The 24,773-nt window shown below is 41.2% G+C and overlaps 2 protein-coding genes and 1 pseudogene across 3 annotated transcripts; all 3 read left to right on the top strand.

The window, feature by feature from the left end:
• Positions 1-10,118: 10,118 nt before the first annotated feature.
• LOC310682077 (protocadherin gamma-A4-like) lies at positions 10,119-12,572 on the top strand (the record flags this gene model as incomplete). Its single annotated transcript, XM_083450319.1, has 1 exon — positions 10,119-12,572. The coding sequence occupies one exon, from the start codon at positions 10,119-10,121 to the stop codon at positions 12,570-12,572; it is 2,454 nt and encodes an 817-aa protein (XP_083306445.1).
• Positions 12,573-15,384: 2,812 nt separating this feature from the next.
• On the top strand, positions 15,385-19,549 carry LOC310682076 (protocadherin gamma-B5-like; annotated as a pseudogene). Its single transcript, XR_014515489.1, has 2 exons — positions 15,385-19,154; positions 19,527-19,549. The product of XR_014515489.1 is annotated as a protocadherin gamma-B5-like (transcript).
• A 1,162-nt stretch (positions 19,550-20,711) lies between these two features.
• Positions 20,712-23,723, top strand: LOC310681149 (protocadherin gamma-B5-like). Its single transcript, XM_083448665.1, has one exon. The coding sequence runs from the start codon at positions 21,098-21,100 to the stop codon at positions 23,561-23,563; it is 2,466 nt and encodes an 821-aa protein (XP_083304791.1). The 5' UTR covers positions 20,712-21,097; the 3' UTR covers positions 23,564-23,723.
• The last annotated feature ends 1,050 nt before the right edge of the window (positions 23,724-24,773 follow it).

Below are 24,773 nucleotides of genomic sequence, written 5' to 3'. Positions count from 1 at the left end.
GACAAGGTAAAAATTATTTTAATTGCACATCTCATAAACATGTTTACTGTATTGTGCATATTTATGCATATATGAGCCCCTCTGAGTTAAGTGGGTGTTTTTGCAGCCACATACTGAAATTTCAGTCTGACATAGTGTGACTCAAGTCTCATCTGTCAGCAACTGTGAACACTTTTCTGAAAAATAGGCACACCTAACATTGTGTTATGTCATGCTGACTTTTTTATATCATGATAACTTACCACTTACTTTCTGGCTTTCAGCTTTTCACTAGCCTTCACTTTTTTTGTTATTAAAGTGCAATGTGTCCCAAGTAGTTATGAAATTCTGTAGTTTGGCAAGTTCTTTTTAATAAGAGAAAAACTCATGTGTTGCATTTTTCCCCTTAAAGAGGTAATCAGTGATTTTCAGGTTTCTTCTGTACTCCATGTTTCAATCTCTGATTTAGAGTTCTTTATTCCTTTCTGTAGAAAGTCAATTACTCTTCACCTTTCTAAAACCCACAAGCTTAAATAGTGTTGTTTCCCCTTTCCAGCCTATTTGCATATTAAGCCTCCTCTACTTCCTCTCTCTCCATCCTCACTGCTTTCCAGAACTTTGAAGTTGTGTCTCTCACAGCCCTGATATTACTTCTCTCCCACTTTGCTGAGTCTGTTTGCTGTTTTGTGTTCCTCCCTCGCTATGGTAAAGGTTACCAACTGCTTTTCTCAGTAGACTGCTGAGAATCCCAATAATAAGGCTGTTGGTAACCTTGCTGGCTATACAGTGGTGAGGGTATAGCCAACAGTCCCAGCACCAGGCCACATTTAACTGCCACAGACAATCCAATTATTTTTTTTAAATGTTGTCAGTGACCCATTTGCAATATCTCAGTGAACCATTTGTAATATTAAACCTCCATCTGGAAGCACCCAAAGGCTCCAATTCTGTACATACTCTCCAAGGAGTAAGTCCCTCGGGTAAGCTCCAGGTAAACATTCATTTGGATCATGCTGTTAATGAAGTTAAAACTACGAAGAGGACACATAAAATGGCCTTTGAACAAATGTTCTAACTATAGATGTTAAAATGGAACAGTCCAGGTTGCAATACACTTCAACATGTTGATATTCCCTTCTAGTCAAAGAAAGCTACAATGCATGCTTTCTCAGATGCATGCGCCAAACTCCCTTAGGCTGTAAACCTTTTGCTTATCAATATTTTTATGCTTAGAGACTTTTTGCTGATATCCTCCGGCACTCATTGGTGAAACTGATGTCTTGTATTATACTATTTGCGAACAATTTGCAAACATTCTTAAGTTTCATGGTTAGTTGGATATGTTTCAGAATCAGATGCCTTTAGAGCTCATGCATTCAGAAGACATTCATATGTCCCTCCCTTGGTGCATTAGACTAGAAAGGACAAATGAAGGGTGAAATAAATCGCAGTTCCTCTCTTACTGCTTCCTTTATCATGTGATGCCACCTGGAGACCAACGCATAGATGAGAGTGCTTTGACGAAGCATGTGATCTGCATAGAATTGCTGTTGATACATCAGGGTACATGGTACTCTACAGAGGTGCCCAATATCTGCGAAACCACTTTCTTCCATATCAGTCTGCCCATGCTTTAGCAGATGAGGCCCTCTTGGTGGTCTCTAAACAGGATGGTGCAAGGCCCAGGGGAGGGCAGTGTCAGTGATGGCTCCTCACATGTGAAACTCCCTCCCTTCTAAGGTGCATCTAGTCCCATATCTATATAATTTTAGGTGGCTAGTTAAGGCAAACCTTTTTCAGGTGATGTTTGGAGAAGGAGAGACTTGATTAGAAAAAAAATTGTTTAGTTTGCTGTTGCTGTTCCTATTAGGAAATTGCTACTTAGTTGAATTGTTATGAGTTGCCATGTTTTCCATTTAAAAATTTGTACTAGTCTATGGATTTTATATATTGATTTTATTTTATCTGATTGTAAACCTGTGGCTTGAAGAGTAGTGTATAAATCAAGTAGATAAATAAGCAAAAAATAGACAAATCTATTCCTCCAAGGAGCAAGTTGCCTGACGTGCACAAGGGGTGGGGAATGGAATGATTAAAGATGAATGGTAATAAACACATTTTTACATGTGCTTAAGTACCATGTTACTCTATCAAACTTTTGAATCCACGAATATGTATCCATGCATAGTTTCTGGAGTCTGGAAAATAAGTGCCTTAAAATGTGAATTATAACAAAATTCTGTACCCGTCATCTTGTATATTCATATAATTTTATCATTTATATTCACACTTCTGTGATCACACATATGTAAGTTTCAACATTGTACTGAGTTGTTCATTTCTGGAGTGATCCAGCTCTCTGTTTGTTCAAACTGAAGGTAGGACATAGAGGCATCCATGGATCTTTACAGGCCCTGGACTCCAGGTATGGATGCCAGGAGCAATATTATCCTGTATCTGGGGACCACATCTGTATCAGGACAGCACTATGGGCATGTCAAGTGTCAAGATGCATGGTGTGGTTAAAGGAGGGTCTTTTCTAGAGCATTCAACACTGCAAACACCATCTGGTACAGACACTCAAGATGCTTACTGACAGTCAGTTTGCCTGGGCCAGGAAGAGCAACCTGCAAGGATAGAGTGACTGATGAATGAGATGGGCGGGCAAGGTGGGTCTCCAAAGCTCATACAAAAACATGTTTTGTATATGTAGAGGTCTCAGACTGTGAATCCAACCCTAGTACAATTCTCATGGCATACTCAACCTCATGAATCAGGTGGCAATGGTTATGATCTGGTGCTGAGGTCTTTCTGCTGCTTTCAATATTTTAAATGAAGTTACATAACTATTTCAGCTATGTTCCTAGAACTGTGCAGCTAGAATATAAATGTTAACAGTATTGCAGCATTGTCAGCCTGGATAGCTCAGTTGGTTAGAGTATGATGCTGATGATGCCAAGGCTGTAGGTTCTATTCCTGTATGGGACAGCTGCATATTCCTGAATTGCAGGGGATTGGACTAGATGATCCTCAGGGTCCCTTCCAACTCTACGATTCTATGTCACAACAGTATTTGAGGATACGTTGACAAACAGTTCAAACTTTGGCCAAACTGTTATTTAGCACTCATGCATGCCATTATGTATTCACCTTAAACCCAGGCCAACATTTTAGTGACAAATGATGACAAAGTTAACTACTTTTAAAGGTCTCTGTTTTATTCCTCTCTCTGTATTTTGTACCCTGTGTGTCATGCATAAAATGAATTAGAAAAATAACCACCAGTGCGGTTTTACAAGTGTTTGTGCAAGCGTTTAGAGAAGAGTTTGGAGTAAGTAGCAAGGACTATTTTAGTCCTCTGTTGTAAGTGGTCCCAGGGGACCTGGGATTCTGCAGACCTTCGCCTTTGAGCAGAGGAAGTTATCTAACAGCAGAGAGGAAGCTCCACTGGAGAGGTCATTCCTTGACCAGTGACAGAACACTCCGTTGCCATGGCTGTATTGCAGGCAGTGCTCTATGGGTGGAAGAAGCAAGAAGGGGGTGCTCCAGGGAGGCTTTAGATTCCCTTGTTTCCCAGACCTACTCAAGGATGGAATAGGTGGGAAACTACACCAGCCCTGGAGTTATTTTCCTTCCCTGTGGAACCAATTTTTTTTTTTTTTACAAGAAAGAAAATGGGGAAAGTTAAAAAAGCTACCTCCTATCATGTGCCCTATTCATCACTTGGTTCCTCTGCTACAATTATCTCTGCCATCCATGCTGCCTGTCCAACCTCAATAGGATTGCTCTGTTAGTTGCTCACATTTTCATTAAAAATAGTGATATTGCTGAATTTTATTAAATGTATTGTTTTACAGAGGAGGGCTGGGCATAGAAGTTGCATTAATTGGCTACAAAATGTTGTTGAGTGCTAACAATCTCTTCCATCAGTTATCTGTGGAAGTACAGAGGGAAGATGGAAAATTTGAGGGATGGGGAGGTTGTTGCATCTCTAAAGCACTTGAAATGTATTTCCATTCCCTGCTCCTGTAAATGCAAAACACCAAAAAGTAGTTACAAAGCAAGAAAACCTTCTCATACTGCATTTGAAAATAGATTGCTCTTTTATTCTACATCTAAGCACTAGAGGAAGGGGGGGGGGAAGCAGCACATGAAGTTCTCCATCTCAGACTCAGAGTGTCGCTGTTGGCTAATGTAGTTCTCATGGTGCTGCATGGGATCTGCTAAGCGATGCTTCCTGCAGTGCCATTGTTCAGCCACAGACTGCAGAACTGGAAGATAGTAGAACACAGGAGCATTAAAACACTTTTGCTGAGGAAATAAAACCCACTGCAACATATAGAAAGAGACAGTGACTGCTTTTATACTTCCTTATTGTGGATTTGTGGGACCTGATGGGAACTTGAGAATCTCCATCTGATGAAAATATGCAAGAAAATAATAAAGCAATTGTCTCACCAAATCAGATGGACAACAGGGACAAAGAGAAAAATGGGTCGGTAAAAAGGCAAGTACCACTCCTCTTGTTATTGTCCTTGTTGTGCCAGACTGCCTCAGAGCACGTTCAGTATTCTATCGCTGAGGAAATGGAAAAAGGCTCCATTGTAGGAAATCTTGCCAAAGATTTGGAGCTGAATGCTGGAGAAATAGCAAATCGCAATCTGCATATCCTTTCCCTAGGTAAAAAGCAATATTTCTCTCTCAGTGCAGAAAATGGGAATCTATATGTAAATGACAGGATAGACAGAGAAGGAATATGTGGGAGCAATGCATATTGCCTCATTAGTTTTGAAGTGATGGTTGAAAATCCTATGAATATTTTTCATGTTACTGTACAGATCCAGGATATCAATGATAATGCACCACATTTTGTGAATGAGAATATCAAACTAGAGACAAGTGAACTCACTTTGCCAGGAGCCCGATTTGTGCTTGGGTTTGCTGAAGATCCAGATGTTGGAATAAATTCTCTCCAGAAATACCACCTTATGCCCAATCAGTATTTCATAGTTGAAGCTAGAGAGAGAGAAGATGGGAAGAAATATGCAGAATTAGTACTGAATAAACAGTTGGATCGAGAAAGTGAAAGCAGTTTCCATTTAATTCTTATGGCTCTGGATGGAGGTAAGCCTGCCAAAACTGGTACAGCCAAAATATGGATCAATGTCATTGATGTAAATGATAATTCACCAATCTTCACACAAGAAGTGTACAAGGTCTGTCTTAAAGAGAATACCCCAAAAGGATCTTCAGTAATACAAGTGAAAGCCACAGATAGAGATGAAGGCTCAAATGGTCATATCACGTATAGTTTTAGCAACATCCCTGAAAATACTCACAAAAAATTCTTCCTAAATCCCCAGAATGGGACAATTACAGTTAAGGAGTTGTTGGACTACGAAGAAGCAGAGAAATATGCAATGACAGTAGAAGCAAGAGACGGAGGTGGATTAGTGACTCATTGCAGTGTTGAAATAAAGCTATTAGATGAGAATGACAATGCCCCAGAAGTGATCCTGGCTTCCTTATCCAGCCCAATTCCTGAAGATTCTGCGATAGGAACCCTGGTAGCCCTTATCAATGTAAACGATAAAGATTCTGGAGACAATGGGAACATTACTTGTCATTTACAAAGTCATTGGCAATTTAGAATAATTGCTACATCCAATAACTTCTATAAGTTGGTTACAGATGCCCCCTTGGACAGAGAAAGCACTCCAGAATACAATATCACAATTATAGCCACAGACAAAGGTGCACCACCTCTTTCCACCCACAGAACCATCTCCCTGCAGATTTCAGATATCAATGATAACCCCCCAGCTTTTGAAAAATCTTCCTATGTCACCTATTTGTCAGAGAACAATCCAGCTGGAACTTCCATTTTCCGTGTAAAGGCTACAGATGCAGATCTAGAGTACAACTCGCAAATCACTTATTCTCTGCTCAATAGTAATATGGAGAACCTGCCTCTGTCCTCTTATATCTCCATTAACTCAGAAAATGGCGTGATCTATGCCCAACGCTCCTTTGACTATGAACAAATCAGGGAGTTTCAGTTCCAAGTGAAAGCACAAGATGGTGGCTCCCCACCACTCAGCAGAAACACCACAGTGAAAGTGTTCATTGTGGATCAGAATGATAACAATCCTCAAATCCTCTACCCTTCACAGGAAGTCAAGGGTTCATCCTTGTTTGAGATGGTGCCTCGCTCAGCAGAAGAAGATTATCTGGTGACCAAGGTGGTGGCTGTGGATGCTGACTCTGGACACAACGCTTGGCTCTCCTACTATCTGCTCCAGGCAACAGAACCTGGGCTGTTCTCAATTGGTTCCCATACTGGGGAGATCAGGACCTCACGGGCTTTTCTGGAAAGAGATGCTGTGAAGCAGAAGCTCATCATCTTAGTCAAGGATAATGGGCAGCCACCACTGTCCGCTACCGTGAGTCTCAACCTGGTGTTTGCTGAGAACTTCCAAGAAGCGCTCCCAGAAGTGAGCAGTGAAAGTATTGATTCACATAATCAATCTGACCTACAGTTTTATTTAGTATTGACTTTAGCTGTGATTTCATTCTTATTTCTCCTTACGGTGATTCTAGCAGTTGTTACGAAGCTTCGCACATCAAGCAGTCCTCAGTTCCTTCAGTGCTTTGGTCCTACTCCTTTTTCAAAGGCTGGTACCGTATTCCCACCGAATTTTGAAGAAGGGACTTTGCCCTACACCTACCAGCTCTGTCTGTCCTCAGAGACCAGGAAAAATGAGTTTGCATTCCTGACACCTAACGTTCAGATTGCAGACAATGCTATCTGTGATGACAAAACTGCCCCACCTTTTACAGGCAGCAGAGAAAACCATTTTAATTCTGAGATGGATAATACAAACATGGTGAGTTTTCATTCTAGATATTATTCACATTATCTCCTGCACTACTTTTAAACTGTGTCTATATATGAAGAACTATCTTGTAGATAGTGGATGTATCTTCCAATAGATTCATAATGATGTACAGTCTGAGGAAAAGAAATATAATTTCTTTTATAACAGATGCTAAATAGTCCTTGTTTTTCTAGTTGCTTCAGCTTTAATGAAGCAATCATTTTTTCTATATTAATTCTGACTAATCCTACTGTCGTTATAGACGTGTTCTGTAGTTACTTATTTACAGATGTACATATTGCCATCTATATGGATACTTAATAAGGCGGATAAATGTGCATATATGTCACAGTCTGGAAGCGATGGGAGTGGAGAAGGAGGAAGGAAGAGGAAGTGATAAATAATTTTGGATCCCACCCACTTAGTTCACATCTTATGATATCATTTCATAGCACCCCTGTGTGCAATGAAAATTGGGGTGCTTTACAATGTCTGCCATTTGATACGGCAATATTCTTTCACCTTTAATTGCAGTGAATACTAGAGGAATTATTTATACACCTAATAGATAATTAGCAATGTCTTCAGTTTTCATTTGTTCTAATAGCTTGTCACTACCTGCCCAAATTCCCAATCCTCAACTTAGAATTGAAACAATCAGCACCCTTCTGTGATGTTGGGCTGTGCCGTTTAAGATTTTGGATAGAGGAATCTTAATATTTGAAGATTCCACACATTAACCAAATAACTCCCTACCCAAACAAAATGATCAGGTGAGGAAAGAGGCAAATACTAACTTAGCCCTGACAAGCTAGGATGGGCATTCAGGTTCAGATCCAGTTATCTGTGTGTGGATACCTTGTTGCTGGATGAAGGCGGATGCATATTCCAAACATTCTGCAAAACTTTTTTCTTAACTTATTTCAGAGATAGGGTGGTGGTAATTTTCTCCATATTTTTGAATTAGTTTGGTCACTCATTTCGAATCATTTGCTATAATTCTACACTTTTATGATTTTTTTTTAAAGGAAAAAAGAATCAGTTTTCAAACCAGTTTAGAAAGAAAGAGATGATAAAGATTTCAGAGAAGCAGAGAATTTGAGAACAGTTGATGCAGTTTTAGGTGACAAAATCAGAATCGGATATTTCATGTCATGCTTAGCATCACAACACAGTATAAGATAAAATGTCCCCCCCCCCCAAACACTTGGCAGAATCACATTCCTACAGACATGCTTGGTGTCGGATGAATCTTCTAGAAATGTAGTGCTTATAGAAAGAAAGTTCTTGTGGTGTAGCTGTTTGACTGTTGGACTAGGGGCCCCTTGAGACAACCTGTTTATTGAGAAGTCATCCTGATTTGCTTGCACAAAGCTTACTGGGGAGGTTAGACTATATATTTCTTGCACGCTTGTTATGATTTGTTTGCAGGGAGGTTCTGTGACAATGAGCATGGATCCTGATTTGTTTCTGCAGCATTTATACATCTTCCCATGAATCATTCATTCACCTCACTCTTTCCAGTGCATTTCCCTAGCACTTGCCTAACCATAAAAAGTCCCATTTTTTTACAAACAGATTTGTTGTGCAATGGCAGCAGAGCACTTCAGTCGAGTTTAATTGTGTGCTTGAATCCCTCCAACAAAATTCTAAAAGTTTGGAGATGAAAGGATTGGGGAGAGACAGGTTAAAATCCTCACTCAGCCATGAAGCGCACTGGGTGAACTTGAGCCTGTCACTAACCTATCAACCTAACCAACATCATTTGTATTGTGAAGATAAAAGAGGGGTGGGGGCCATGTAAGCTCATTGGAGGAAAGGCAAAATATAACTATAATACAAAAAAAATCTTAGGAGTCCTTTAAAATCCTTTTTTGTATTTATTTGTAGTGCTCTGCCCTGTTTGAGACTGCATGTAAACATTTCAATCAGAAAAACACTCTTCTTTAAAATAGGTTTTAGCAATTCTTAGGATTCAGGATTCTCTGTTTCTACACATACACACACTCCTATGCTTGAACGCAATGGATCTTCTGAGAGATAAACTAGTTGTTACATAGGAGCTCTGCATTTGGCGATCCTAATATAATTTTCTTCTTTGTAGAAGCAGTTGTGAAGATTTTCTAATTTTGATCAGGGCCACAGCATGAGAATGGGCGGGTCTAAGGTTTTTTTCTGTGCCAGAACTCTGTGCAGATCACCCAAAGCAACATGTTGGGGGGAAATGAGAGCCTGATTAGGTACCCCCTGCATCACGGCACTGATCTAAGTCACAGGGTCTACACAAGATATTTTAATGTACCATGTATTCGGCCTTGAGTAAATGTGCATATGAATGTGTATGTTATGGGCACAACCCTTCCTGTTACCTTATCCTTATATTTCTTGAGATAAAGTTGCTCTGAGCAAATTTGGGGGCATAGGTAGGATAAACATTTTAAAAATAAATATTTTGGAAACATATTTTATCGTTATTTTATTCCCATAATTTAAGAGTTATCTATTTTTATAAGAGAGTTGGTTTAAATTCTAGATAGCACAGAAAAGATTTATGATCACATGCGTGCATGCATATATACATGTGAATTTCTAGCTGGATTCCACATTATTTAAAATCTGAACAGAAAAAAATGCTTATTAAAGTACCAGAAAATATCAGGGGAATATATTTCATGATATTTCAGACAAGATCGTCACAGTGTCTACCAACTTCCAAGAGACTGTGTGGAGAGTAACAGCCTACAATAGCAGTATAATGATTATAAGCAGAGAACAATCAGTTTCCATGATCAGAAATGTGATTCAATCATGAACCTGGATTGCTACAAAATGTCACACAGATGGAGTGGGAGTTTTTTCCCCTGTCATCTACTGTACTTGCAGCTGATGTATCAGGATGAGAAATATACCATACTAAGGAAAATGGCATTTCAGAAAGCACCAAGAAGATGAAGTTATTGTTTTAGGACTCTGGGTGTCGCTGTTTACCAACCAAGGCTGAACAATTTAGTAAGAGATTCAACTTTCCCATCCAACCGCTTCATTGCAGAAAATGCAGAAAGAGAGATCACACGTACGGAATCTGAACAACTGGAGGATCTTATATTAAATCAAATCTGTATTTTAAATACAGGCAATAGAGATATCTGTGTTGTATGTGTGTATATATTAAGAATTTCAGTCACATACAGACAAATCTAAAATATAGCCACTCTATCAAAGAAGTGGGATCTTCACCTTGGCACAGAAGTACAACTGGCAATGGAAACCTTTTCCCAGGATTGCAGAAGGAGAGCTGTCTTTTGTTTCATTCTGGTTCATGTTTGGCAAGCTGTTACAGGGCAGATTCATTATTCCATCCCTGAAGAAGCAGAAAAAGGTTCTTTCGTGGGGCCCATCGCCAAAGACCTGAAGCTGGAATTAAAAGAGCTCTCACGCCGTGGAGTCCGCATTGTTTCTCGAGGTAGGACACAGTATTTTGCTTTGAATTATAAGAGTGGTCATTTGTACGTCACAGAGAGAATAGACAGAGAGGTGCTCTGTGGACAAGTGGAAAAGTGTGTCTTGAATTTTGATACCATAGTGGGGGATTCAATGAAAGTATATGGTGCTGAAGTGGAAATCACAGATATTAATGACAACGCTCCCACCTTCCATTCAGAGAAACTGGAGCTCAGAATGAGTGAGACCACAGCACCTGGATCTCACTTTCCCCTCGATGAAGCTCAGGATCTAGATTTGGGCACCAATACCCTTCAGGGATACAAACTCAGCAACAGTAGCCATTTCTCCCTAAATGTGCAAGAGACAGTTGACGGTAGACAATACACTGAATTGGTACTGGAAAGGCCTTTGGACCGTGAAGAGGAAGCTATTCATAATCTGGTCCTCACAGCATATGATGGGGGAGATCCAGTCAGGACAGGAACTGTACAGATACAAGTGACAGTTTTAGATGCTAATGACAATGCACCAGTTTTTAGCCACCATAGCTATGAAGTAAGCGTTAGGGAAGATACTCCTGTTAGTACCACAGTGGTTATATTAAAAGCCATTGACCTGGATGAAGGTATCAACAAGGAACTGAAATATTCATTCAGAAAGATCACAGAAAGGGCTTCACAAATATTCCATTTGAATTCACATACTGGGGAAATTACACTTGCAACAGGCTTAGACTATGAGGAGTCTACACTTCATGAAATTGAGGTCCAGGTCCATGATGGTGGAGGTCTATTGGACAGATCAACTGTCATAGTATTTGTTACTGATGTAAATGACAATGCACCGACACTGGAAATAACTTCACTTATCAGCTCCATCCCTGAGAACTCCCCACCAGCGACTGCAATAGCCCTTCTGAATGTGCAAGATGAGGATTCGGCAGAGAATGCAGAAGCCACGTGCTCTATCTCCAGCAACCTCCCATTTCTATTGACAAAAGCCTATGGCAACTACTACAGTTTGGTGACAACAAGAGCCCTGGACAGAGAGCAGGTGGCTGCCTACAACATCACTGTCACAGTCACGGATCACGGGACCCCTCCACTTTCCACATCGATTGTTATTCCACTTGAGATTTTAGACACAAACGACAACCCTCCACACTTCCTGCAATCCGTTTATACTTCGTATTTAATGGAGAACAACCCAAGAGGGGCCTCCATATTTTCCCTGAAGGCTGATGATCCAGACTGTGGAGAGAACTCCAGAGTCACTTATTCCATCATTGAGCACAACATCGGTGACTCCCCAGTATCTTCCTTCCTCTCCATTAACTCTGAGACTGGGATTGTCTATGGCCTGATCTCTTTTGATTATGAGGAGATAAGGGAGATTAAGTTCCTGGTCAAGGCCCAGGACGGAGGCTCTCCACCACTCAGCTCTAACGTCTCAGTGACTCTCTTCATCCTGGACCAGAATGACAATGCTCCCCAAATCCTGTACCCCTCGCCTCCCACTGATGGCTCCACGGGGATAGAGCTGGCCCCTCGCTCCTCTGAGCCAGGCTACCTGGTCACTAAGGTGGTGGCCGTGGATGCGGACTCTGGCCAGAATGCCTGGCTCTCCTACCAGCTGATCAAGGCCACCGAGCCAGGGCTCTTCACTCTGGGGCTCCACACGGGAGAGATCAGGACGGCCCGCTTCTTTCTGGAGAAAGATGCCCTCAAGCAAAGCGTGGTGGTTTTAGTCAAGGACAATGGGCAGCCACCTCTCTCTGCTTCAGCCACTCTGACTGTGGTGCTGGCTGACACCATCCCTGCAATCCTTTCAGACCTTAGCAGCATCTCAGCTCCGGTAGAGCCACCGTCAGATCTCACCTTCTACCTGGTCCTTGCAGTGGCTTTTGTCTCCTGCTTGTTCTTCACTTTCCTCCTTGTGTTACTGGCTGTCAGGTTGCATAGGTGGAGAAATTCTCAACTGTTTGAGTCGGGGAGTGTGAATTTTAGTGGGGCTCCCGTCTCACAGTTTGTGGGGATCGATGGAGTCCGAGCATTTCTGCACTCCTACTGCCAGGAGGTTTCTCTCACCACAGACTCTAGGAAAAGTCAGTTTAATATTTCTAAGGCAAATTATTCCAATACTCTGAGCAATAAAGATACATCTGAAATAAAGGATCCCTTCCTCATTGCTGAAGATATTAATAGCAGTAACAGAGATTCGGCCAATACACAGGTGAGCTATCCCTTTCAGATCTGGGGTCTGAGGTTTTAAATATGATGCCTGCTATTAATTGTTATGTGCTTTTATGAAGAGGGGGTTGGAAGAACATTCTTCCACTCATATTATTTTATCTTTAACAGAAGCTTATAGTTTTTGGTATTTGAAAATACCTATGCCACACATACAACAAGCACACCACTTTTCCCCATAAAAACTAGACTTCTTTTGGTCAAAAGAAATATTTGTCAGAGTCCCCCAGGAAAGAAAGAATCAGAGTGAATGTTTGCTTACTCTCTTTGACGAGAAAAACTATTTCATAGTTGTTAAATAAGTAGATTTGAGATCAAAACAGTATTATGCATTTATTTGCCTTGTTGGAAGTATAATGTATGCCTAGTTCTTAGATGACACACACTACTAAGGGAGGACGATACCCAGGTTTTATCACTCACCACTCTTGTGGATGGGGAAATCCATTTCTAACCCCACATATGGGGTTAGACCCATAATATGATCAAAACTCATCAGCTGTATTTTCCCAATGAAAGTCTGAGACAGTTCAGGAGTTTGAGATGATTGGGAAGCTTTAGAACATGCTAAATTAAAACATTACAGTCATTATACAACAACTGCATTCATCAAATCTTATTAAGAAGTATCCAAACCTTTGGAGTTAATTATGTGCTTTCACACCTTGAGTATAAAATCTAGGGCTAGTTCATGTGAACAACTACATCACTTGTTAACTGAGTGAACACAGTTTGATCACTTGGCAGCTGAACTGATATGTTGGATTTGTTTCAGAACATTCAACCATTTTATTTGTGGTGTGACATCTGTGTTCACACTAGATGCTGCAGTCATCAAAGGATAAATATGCACATGTGGACCGGGACCTACTGTCACCTGTTTGTAAACCAATTTCATTGCAGTCTTTGATTCTCCATAATATTAAATATTTAGTTATAGGAATTTGGCTTTATGTGACAGTGTATATTATCTTTAACCAGCAGTCTATGCATAGTGATTTCAGCTTATGTTTTTACCAGTTTAGGAGAAGGCAAAGAAGGAGAAATATCTAGAAAAAGTATCTCAGGTATGAACAGAATATGTTTCACATAAGTAGACATATTAATAATAAGTGTATTGTGGCAATGCTTAGGTATGGCAGCTTTGAGAGGTTCTATATTTGAAGCCTGTGGTGCAATGGACAGAATGTTGAACCATGGAATCTTGAGTTCTAATAATTACTCATCCAAAAAGAAGCTCACTGGGCAGCGTTGGTCACATCTCTCTCAACCTGGCCTTTCTCCAGGGTTGTTGAGAAGATAAAATGGAATGATCCCACACTCACATACCTCTAAGCTGCCCTGAACTTCTTGGGGGAAACGTGGGATAAACAGGTGACCAATAATAATCTCTACTCCCCCACATTTGGAATTCTATAGCTGAGTGGTGGAATTCTATAGTTTGTTGTACTCAGAAGGTCCCAGATTCAATTCTTACCCTCTCCAGTTAAAGAATCTCCAGGAACATAGCTGGGAACGATCTCTCCATGAGACCGAGAAGAGCCACTTGATGGAAAATGTGGTCTTCTCTGGTGTCTCATCTTAGAACTGTACAGCAGCATAGTTTTTAGGATGTTTGGATTGCTCATGATCCTCCATAATGCTAAGGTGGCAAAGCCAGGGGAACTTGCAGCCTGTATGTATGATATGCAGACAATGTCACTGACGCAAGTATTTGGTAAAGTCACAAAGTAAGAGAAGTACATACATGGGTGGTTGGGTTTATTGGCTGCTTGTCCCACTAGCATTAGAACCTGTCTTGCCCTCAATGCCCATCTGAGACAGTCCCATGCAGAAGGATACTATGCCAACGCCAAAAGCAGCCTTTTAAAAAATCTGTAACATCTAATGAATCTTGTTGCAATTTTCCTCACTTCATTGGTTGCCACATGCATGGGTGATGAAGCTTTGAAAGCAATGGCATCATGTTACACCTTTTGTTTTACTTTGAGTTCTTTTGGTGAGAGGGGGAGACACAGAACTGCTGCATTTGATGAAAGCCACACAACCTTTGAAAGAACATCTAGTTCCAGCTTTAACGCTATTCATTTTTCCCAAAAATGTTACACAGAGAGATCTCTGGTCAGGCAGAAGTGTCCAATAAAGTATGAGCTTCTGATTGAAAAAATGTAAATACTTCTGCAAACGGAATTGTAAAAATACTGCATCTCTGGAAATTTCTAATATGAGAATTTCAGGAGCTAGAATTTGTGGCATTTTTGTTGGCAATAATGAAGGTATTGCCTGACCATGGAGTTTGAAAGTTCTCTTCATAGTCACAGTAGCAGTTCCAAGACATTAAAAGTCACTGGCTAGCATGAAAGAATCTAAAAACTGCGTCTAAAAAGCAATGAAGTATTAATTCCAAAAGAACCAAAGGAGGGCATTCTCAAATATGTGACTCTTTCAGTTGTCCTTTTTACTGGAACACAAAGATATGATCATACTGGTAGTATTTCTGCTTTTTATTTTCATAACAAAACAACATTTGCAATTCTCTCTCTGAGCCTCAGAGTGTCACTGTTGGCCAGTGTGGTGCCAGAAAAAAGGATGGAGATCTAGTTATGCTTCTCCTACAAAGTGAGTGTTTCATCAGTTCTGTACAGACTGGGCAAAGAGAAAAACACAAAGGCGTTGCAGTCTGGCTGAAAAAAAGGAAAAGGCTCCCAATCCTCACAATCTAAGAAGGAAGGCAGTTTATATTTACTTACAGAGATTTCCTCTGTGCTATTGAGAAACTGATTTGGTCACTACAAGCTGCAGAAAAGGAGGCAGAAAATTTCTCAGTGATCTGGATGGACAAAAGGCAGGAAGAGGATGGCAGAACATTCAGAAGGCAAGTACTGCTTCTCTTATTTTTGCCTTTCTCCGGCTGGGCTGCCTCAGAGCAGATTCGCTATTCTATCCCTGAGGAGATGGCAAAGGGTTCGATTGTGGGGAATCTTGCCAAAGATTTGGGACTGAATGCCAGAGATCTCGGAAGGCGCAATCTGCATGCTGCCTCTGTGAACAAAATGCAGTATTTCAGTATCAATGCAGAGAATGGAAACCTCTATGTGAATGACAGAATTGATAGGGAGGAAATATGTGGCACAACTCCACTCTGCCTTATTAATTTTGAAGTGGTGATGGAAAATCCTTTAAATGTTTTCCATATAACAATAGTTATACAGGATATTAATGATAATGCACCACAGTTCCTCAGTGATATAACCAACTTGGAGATTGTTGAATCAACTGTTCTAGGAACCAGATTTCTCCTTGGGAAAGCAGAAGATCCTGATATTGGGTTGAACTCTCTCCAGAATTACCAGCTGAGCTCCAACCAGTACTTCACCTTGGAAGTAAGGGAGAGAAAAGATGGAAATAAATATGCAGAATTAGTGCTAAGTAAAGTTATGGATCGAGAAAGTGAACAGACTATTCACTTGATCCTTACAGCCTTGGATGGCGGCGAACCAAGAAAAACTGGGACTGTCCAGATACGGATTAATGTCACAGATGCCAATGACAACCCACCTGTTTTCACTCAGGAGGTGTACAAAGTCAATTTACCTGAAAATGTTCCTGTTGGGTCACTTGTGCTCCAGGTTGTAGCCTCAGATAAGGATGAAAGCTCTTATGCTCAGATCAGGTATCAATTCAGCAACATAGCAGCAAACACCCACAAGAAATTCAGCTTGGATCCAATTAATGGCATAGTCACTCTTACGGGACTACTCAACTTTGAGGAAACTAAAGAATATACCATGACAGTAGAAGCCAAAGATGGTGGTGGATTGGTGGCACAATCCAACATTGAAATAACTGTACTTGATGAGAATGATAATGCCCCAGATGTGACCTTAGCCTCCATGTTCAGTCCTGTTCCTGAAGATTCTCTGCCAGGAACTGTTATTGCTCTGATCAATGTAAATGACAGAGATAGTGGAGATAATGGGAAGGTTACTTGCTACTTACAAGATGATTTACCCTTCAAAATTCTTCCCTCATCTAACAATTACTTCAAGCTCCAGACAGACAGTCTCCTGGACAGAGAAAGAACTCCTGCATATAATATTACAATCACAGCCAGTGACAGAGGAACTCCACCTCTTTCCACACACAAAATAATCTCACTACAGATCTCAGAAGCCATCCTACAGCATCTACGTGCCAGAAAACAATCCTTCAGGTGCCTCCATTTTCACCATCAAAGCCTCTGATCCCGATGTGGACCAGAACTCACGGATCACATACTCCATCCTCAACAGCAACATCGAGGAGCTTCCCATCTCCTCCTATATCTCCATTAATTCTGAGACCGGCACCATCTATGCCCAGAGATCCTTTGACTATGAACAATTCAGAGAGTTCCGGCTGCAAGTGAAGGCCCAAGATGGGGGTTCTCCGCCTCTCAGCAGCAATGTGACCGTCAGGGTGTTTGTTCTTGACAGGAATGATAACAGCCCTCGTATCCTGTCCCCCTCACAAGAAGCCAAGGGCTCAGCCTTGTTTGAGATGGTGCCTCGTTCGGCCGAGGCAGATTATCTTGTCACCAAGGTGGTGGCCGTGGATGCAGATTCTGGACACAACGCCTGGCTCTCCTACCACCTGACTCAGGCCACTGAGCCGGCACTCTTCACGGTTGGTTCTCATACTGGAGAGATCAGGACAGCCAGGGCCTTTGTGGAGAGAGACGCTGTGAAACAGAGACTGGTCATTATGGTGAAGGATAACGGGCAGCCGTCTCTCTCGGCCACCATGACTCTGAACCTGGTGTTTGCTGAGAACTTTCAGGAGGCCCTTCCGGAAATGAAGAGCCAACCCATCAGCTTGGACTATCAGTCTGACCTGCAGTTCTACTTGGTGCTGGCCTTAGCTGTGATCTCCTTCTTGTTCCTCTTGACTGTCATTCTGGCCGTTACAATGAAGCTCCGTCAATCAGGGCATCCCAGGTTCCTACAGTGCTTTGGTCCTGTTCCCCATTCCAAGAATGGTGCCATCTTCCCACCCAACTTTGAAGATGGGACTTTGCCCTATTCCTACCAGCTGTGTCTGTCTTCTGAGACCAGGAAGAATGAGTTTGCCTTCCTGACACCCAATGTTCAGATGGTAGACAATATTATTGGCAGTGAGAAACCTGCTGTGCCTTTTACAGGCAATGTAGGAAACAATTTTGATTCTGCAGTAGATAATGGAGAAGAGGTAAGGTTTGTTTTCTGAAATTAAATGTTATTATCCATCATTCTTTGCCATTAGTGACATTGTCAGAGTGCTTTTTATCCAGCTAATATGACTGCCTTTTTGTTTTTCATCATATAAATGAATAGTTTGGCTCTTACATCATTTGGCTTTCATGAATCAGGATGCGTCCTTTTCACTCCATGGGGAAGCTACGCATTGCAGCTTCGAGCCATGCCCTTGAAACCATCTGGTAGAACTTATCTTGTTGTCATTTGAACAACTAGTATTTTGAGGAGTTGACCTTCAACTACTTTCATTAACTTAAATAAATTGAGGGAAAGAACTTTGTTTTTCACATTACTTGGCTTTGGGGGGGGGCAGCAATTTTGGCTGTAGAATCAAAGGAGGGCACCTTGCTATATAGCAGAAAATACTGTCACTGTTATTAGTATTACTAGCAATTTTGTAAAGCAATAGATTTTAAAGATATACGCTTTTGAGAGGTGTCTGTAAATTATGCTTTACTTCCTTCTCCATAAAATCAAATTCATAGGCATGTGTGTTCTTGCATGAGTGATGTAAAAAAAAAGTCAAGTCAAGACTGATTGACTGACTGACTGACTGGCCTTCTAGAGTAGATTGTGGATATTTCCAGCCCCCATATTCCTTTAAGTGAAACCACATTGCATTAAAGCTCTTTCTAAACAACTGTCTAAAAGACAGGCAGGCAGACAGACAATGTGGGATATTTTGTTAAAGACATGCATTGTGCATTTATTTATTTTTTAAATTTATTTAAAACAAAAATAAAACAATTACATACAGCCAGAGAGTTATCTTCGAATACTCCACAGAGCTTTGCTAAAGTGTATATTCTAAAATCATTTCAATCTCAACAGAAACAAAATGGTACGTAATAACCTCCATCTCTTTGACTGTTGTCCACAACTACAAATATATATTGTATCAACAGCAGTGCTGGTCTGCAGGGATTATACAAAGGCAAGGAGGAAGGAGGAAAAATAAAATAAAATATGTGCTTCATGCACACCAAACTGCTGTAGGCCAAGGCACCATTCTGCCACAGGCCTCATTGTTTGTATAATCTATAAAGTCATCCAAGACTGCATAAAAGTTATCATATTTCCCCTGGCCTCTTGCTATCTTCAATTTCCATGTCAGTTTTTTAAATAATGCTACCTGCCAGATTGCACTGCCTGCGTTATGTATTTCTGCCTCATGATTTAGACAAAAATAATGATACTTACAGTGTATATAATATTTATATGTTTCAAAGGGCATTGCATATAATGGTCAGATTCAGAATTAGTTATCCTTGGACCACGTTAGTCAAGCAAGACTAATTTAAGTCATATTTGTTTAAGTGGGGCTACTCTAAGTATGAAGCGGTACGCGGGTGGCGCTGTGAGTTAAACCACGGACCCTAGGACTTGCCGATCAGAAGGTCGGCGGTTCGAATCCCCGCGACAGGGTGAGCTTCCATTGCTCAGTCCCTGCTCCTGCCAACCTAGCAGTTCGGAAACATGACATAGTGCAAGTAGATAAATAGGTACCGCTCCGGCAGGAAGCTAAACAGCGTTTCCGTGCGCTGCTATGGTTCACCAGAAGCGGCTCACTCATGCTGGCCACATGACCCGGAAGCTGTACGCCGGCTCCCTCGGCCAATAAAGCGAGATGAGCGCCGCAACCCCAGAGTCGGCCACGACTGGACCTAATGGTTAGGGGTCCCTTTACCTTTACCTTACTCTAGGTATGATGGAGTCTGGATTTGACACATTATCTTATAATTCTTATATAAGTCTATTTGCCTGTCAGAGGCAAAATTCATACCATGGAATTCCTGGTTCACAGTTTTGCTATTTACATGAGACCAGCTCAATATACACAAAGCATGTTGAATTCTTGAACTGCTCTACCAACATGTTAGCTATGCTGCTTACATGACATGAATGCATGAATAGATGGATAACGGTATTTCTGATCATAGCATTGTGGGATATCTTAGCAGGTTCTTGAGTTCCTTAAGCCTGCAATGAACCACCCCCTCCAACTCCCTGCTGGGTTCATGGCCAGTAGGGCAGATGTGAGGATGGAGGGATGTTCTTGCCAGGGTTGTTGCTTGCTGCTGGAAGGAATAAGGGCACAGGACCATGACTGACAATTGCAGTGTGCTCAGTAAACAAAGAAAAAAAAGTTTAAAAATGGAAGGGAAAGCTCAAAACATTTGAGGTCCAGCATATAACACCCAGGGCTTATGTATGCAGATTTGTTCCTTGATTAAATGAAGTTGCATTGACAGCTGGAGATGACATGTAGCTTCCTAAAATACTGAAAGTACTGTAGAGATTTCTGAGTAGCTTTCTAGTTGTGCTATCACGTCCCCCGGCAAAAAAGGGGTCTCCATATTGTTTGCATATGTAGAGGGGATGAACCATAACTGTGAGATTGTGAAGTAGCTGGGGTGTTGTGTAAGGTCAAAAGCACACACCACAAAGAAAATGAAATCAGCAAAGTGTCTATCGTAACTGGACAAATAGGCAGGTGGGGAAAATGGCAAAGGTAAATACTGACACAGTACAACTGTTGAAGGAGAAAGCTACACAAACAGACCAGAAATCGTGTGGACATAAGGTGACAGAATAGGACTTGAGATGTGGCACTATTTTCAGTGAAATTATGTAAAGATAAACACAATTTTCAGACACGTACTTAGGCTTTCCACACACAGTCTAAAATGCCTGTAAATACCTAATACCATATTTTTCTTTGTTTAAAAGTCTTTTATTCTCATACTGCAGTATGCTATTCTGATTTTTTTCTAAAGAAATAGTGGAAATAGTGCTATAAATTCATAACTGCTTTTTCTTTGCTGTAAATATTCACTTGACTCTGATTTCTTTTAACCTATTGTAATGGTGAACAGATAGCACTTTCTAACAGACATATTCACATAACCTGTATGAGAATATGGTCTGAGTCATTACATAAAAATACTACTCTGTCATGTCATGAATTAGGGAAGAAAAATCACTGGGAAAAGATTGCAGTTCTCTGCTTCAGACTCACAGTGTCACTGTTGGACAAGGCGGCAATCCATGGGCAGCTGAAGTTCCACTGATGCTTTCTGCAGAGAGATCTCTTTGTCCCAAACTGCACATCGGGAAAACCAGCAGACGCTGGAACAAACGTTTCAGCTGGAAAACAGAAAACACTGCAGCATATACAAATTAAGCCAAAGGATCCAGTTCTTTTTTTTACTGGGGAAAATCTCCTGTCTTTGTGGAAATCTGAAATCCTGTGCTCATCAAAGAGAAGAGGAAAATGAAGATGAGAGGAATCCTTCATGGAGAGAGCTTTCAAACACCAGGAAGGCATATAACACTTCTGATATTATCATCTTTGTTTTGTGGAGCAGTTTTGGAAGAGGTTCACTATTCCATCCCTGAGGAGATGGCAAAGGGGTCTTTGGTGGGAAATCTTGCCAAGGATCTAGGACTGAATGCCAGAGACCTGAAGAGCAGAAACCTGCATATCCTTTCTGAAGGTAAAAAGCCATATTTCACTATCAGTGCACAAAATGGAAACCTATATGTGAATGAGAGGATAGATCGTGAGAAAATGTGTAGAGGGAGCACACACTGCATTATAGATTTTGAAGCTGTGGTTGAAAAGCCATTGAACGTTTTTCATGTAAGTGTAGCAATTCAGGACATTAATGATAATGCCCCACAATTCTTAGAAGCCAATATTAGACTGGAAATAATTGAATCCACATTGCCAGGTGCTAGATTTCTCCTTGGGAAAGCTGAAGATCCTGATATTGGGATTAATTCTCTCCAAAACTACCAGTTAAACCTAAATCAGTTCTTTGTATTAGAAATTAAACACAGTCTAGATGGCCATAAAAATGCAGAGTTGGTCCTTCAAAAACCTTTGGATCGGGAAAGCGAGCACTCGCTTCAGTTGATCCTTACAGCTCTTGATGGAGGTGAACCCAAAAAAACTGGGACTGCCCAGATATGGATTAACTTCACAGATGCCAATGATAACCCACCAGTCTTCACTCAAGAAGTTTATACAGTTAGCCTGAGGGAAAATTCCCCTGTGGGGTCCTCCATACTCCAAGTAAAAGCCTCTGATAGGGATGAAGGTTCAAATAGTCAGATCAGTTACACATTCAGTAAAGTCCCAGAAGAAGTCTACCAGAAATTTAGATTAGATCCACAAAGTGGAACAATTACAATTAAGAAAGCTCTTGATTTTGAGGAAATAGAAAAGTACACAGTGGCAGTTGAAGCAAGAGATGGAGGAGGATTAGTGGCTCACTGTAATGTTGATGTAAAGATTATAGATGAGAATGACAACGCTCCAGAGATCATCGTGGCCTCCTTATCCACCCCAGTATCAGAAAACTCTGTTTCTGGAACAATAATTGCTCTCATCAATGTAAAGGATAGGGATTCTGGAGAAAATGGAAAAATTACATGCCATCTACAAGGTAATGTACCATTTAAAATATCATCAGTATCTAAGAACAACTACAAAATCCACACAGACAGTCCTTTGGACAGAGAAAAAGCCTCAGGATACAACATCACAATCACGGCCACCGACAAAGGTAGCCCCCCTCTCTCCTCCAACAAAACCATCTCCCTGCAGATTTCAGACATCAATGACAACCCCCCTGCCTTTGAAAAATCAACCTACAGTGTCTTTGTGCCAGAAAACAATCCCTCAGGTGCCTCCATTTTCTCCATCAAAGCCACAGACCCGGATCTGGACCGCAACTCACGTATCACTTACTCCATCCTCAACAGCAACATGGAGGAGCTGCCTCTCTCCTCTTACGTCTCCATCAACTCTGAGATGGGAACTATCTATGCACAGCGCTCCTTTGACTATGAGCAATTCCGGGAGTTTCAGATCCAAGTGAAGGCCCAAGATGGCGGCTCTCCCTCTCTCAGCAACAACGCCACCGTGTGGGTGTACATTTTGGATCAGAACGATAACAGTCCTCGCGTTCTGTATCCTGTCCCGGGTGCTGAGGGCTCTGCCTTGTTTGAGATGGTTCCTCACTCGGCAGAGCCAGGCTACCTAGTGACCAAAGTGGTGGCTGTGGACGCAGACTCTGGGCACAATGCCTGGCTCTCCTACCAAGTGCTGCAGGCCACGGAGCCGGCCCTCTTCACCATTGGGACCCACACGGGAGAGATCAGGACGTCACGAGCCCTTCTGGAGAAAGATGCTGTGAAACAGAAGCTGGTCATCTTGGTGAAGGACAATGGGAAGGCTCCGCTCTCAGCTACTGTGGTCCTCAACCTCGTGGTTGCCGAGAACTTCCAAGAGGCACTTCCAGAAATGACTAGGCAATCCAGTGACACAGAGCATCATTCTGACCTCCAGTTTTACTTGGTGCTGGCTTTGGCATTGATCTCATTTTTGTTCCTCCTGACGGTGATACTGGTCATTGTCATGAAACTTCGACAATCAGGAAATCCCAAATTATTCCAATGCTTTGAACCTAATGCTTTTTCGAAGGCACAGGTCATATTTCCACCAAACTATGAAGAAGGAACTTTACCTTATTCCTACCAACTCTGTCTATCGTCAGAGATGAGGAAAGAGCAGATCTCTTTCCCCAAACCCCATATCCAGGTGGCAGAAGACTTGCTATGCAATGATAGCTCTCAGGTGGTTCTTGTGGATGGCAACTGTGGGGATGCCAGTGCCAAAGAGGAGGTTGGTGAGCAGGTAAGCATTGCTTTCAGAAATGGCCTTACCTTATAGGAATAAAACTATTTTTTTCATTTTACTGTATAAAGGGGCCAGGAAAATTAAATTACAGTGTTAACCGCAGTTGTTCTGATTGTGAAGAACTTTCCCTACACATAGAAATGCTAGATGCAGCATAAATTCTGAGGCATACAATAATGGCAGAGTGAGTCTTCATCTCTGGAATTAAAGGAAATGTAGGCATGCATACAGCTTGAATGTTCAATCTTCCTGTGGGGTATTATCCCTCATCAATTAAAAATACTGATTTGTACTTTTTCACTCACACAAAGCACAGTTTATTTGTCCTGTTATGATCAACGTAACAGAAGAATGCATAAAATATGAATGCTTCTTGTTTATTTGTAGTATAATTTGGGGCTGTGTGTGGGTTCTCTGGAGGATTCATAAAAAGAAGTTGTGTGAAATACAGCAAGCACAGAAAAAGGCATCCCAAATGATCGATGGGTGCAACAACTTCTGTAGGGATACTTAGTTTAGATAAAAGACAACCAGGGAAGTGAGACAGCTGTATAGAATTATGAACGAGGTTGAGAAAATGAATAGAGAGATCCCCCTCCCCCATATTACCGGAGCCTGTGGCCATTGGGTGAAGCTGAATATTGGGAGATTCAGAACAGATAAAAGGAAAACCTTCTTCATACAATACATAGTTAAGCTATGGAATTCCTTGTTGACAACTAATTGCAACAACAGATCAGTGAAAATGAGTATGGCAGCAAACAATTAGTGTGACTCTTAAGGAACACTTGTATAAGTTTGTTTTTTGATGGTACATGACACTTCTGGGCTTCGTCACATTTATAGAACAGGAAACAAATATGTTGGAAGTACAATTCGACCAATGCTAGGATGCAATATATTTGGGAGGCATGTCCCTAAATTAAGAATTTGTGGGTGTACATGATAAGGGAAATTGAAAGAATAAGAGGATGCACTTTGCCAATGGATCCTCTCATTGTCTTATATGATTACTTTAAGGATTAAGAACAACAGAAGACAGATAATTACTCCAACAGTTACTGTCTGTGGCCAGAGCAACTATTTGTTATAATTGTGGGCAGGGCAGGGCTAAGCACACCAGCTTTAGTGGAATGGATTACTACAGCATGTAATATTTTATCAATGGTTCAACTAATTAATACAGTAAGAATCAGAGAGGGGAGGCAGTCTGATAACTTTCTGTGTGTTTTTTCATAATTTA

The sequence above is a fragment of the Podarcis tiliguerta genome (genome assembly GCF_965153285.1).
Source record: "Podarcis tiliguerta genome assembly, chromosome: 7".
Classification (NCBI taxonomy): Eukaryota; Metazoa; Chordata; class Lepidosauria; order Squamata; family Lacertidae; genus Podarcis; species Podarcis tiliguerta.
The sequence above is the reverse complement of the archived record's forward strand: the minus strand, read 5'-3'. Positions and strand labels throughout refer to the sequence as shown.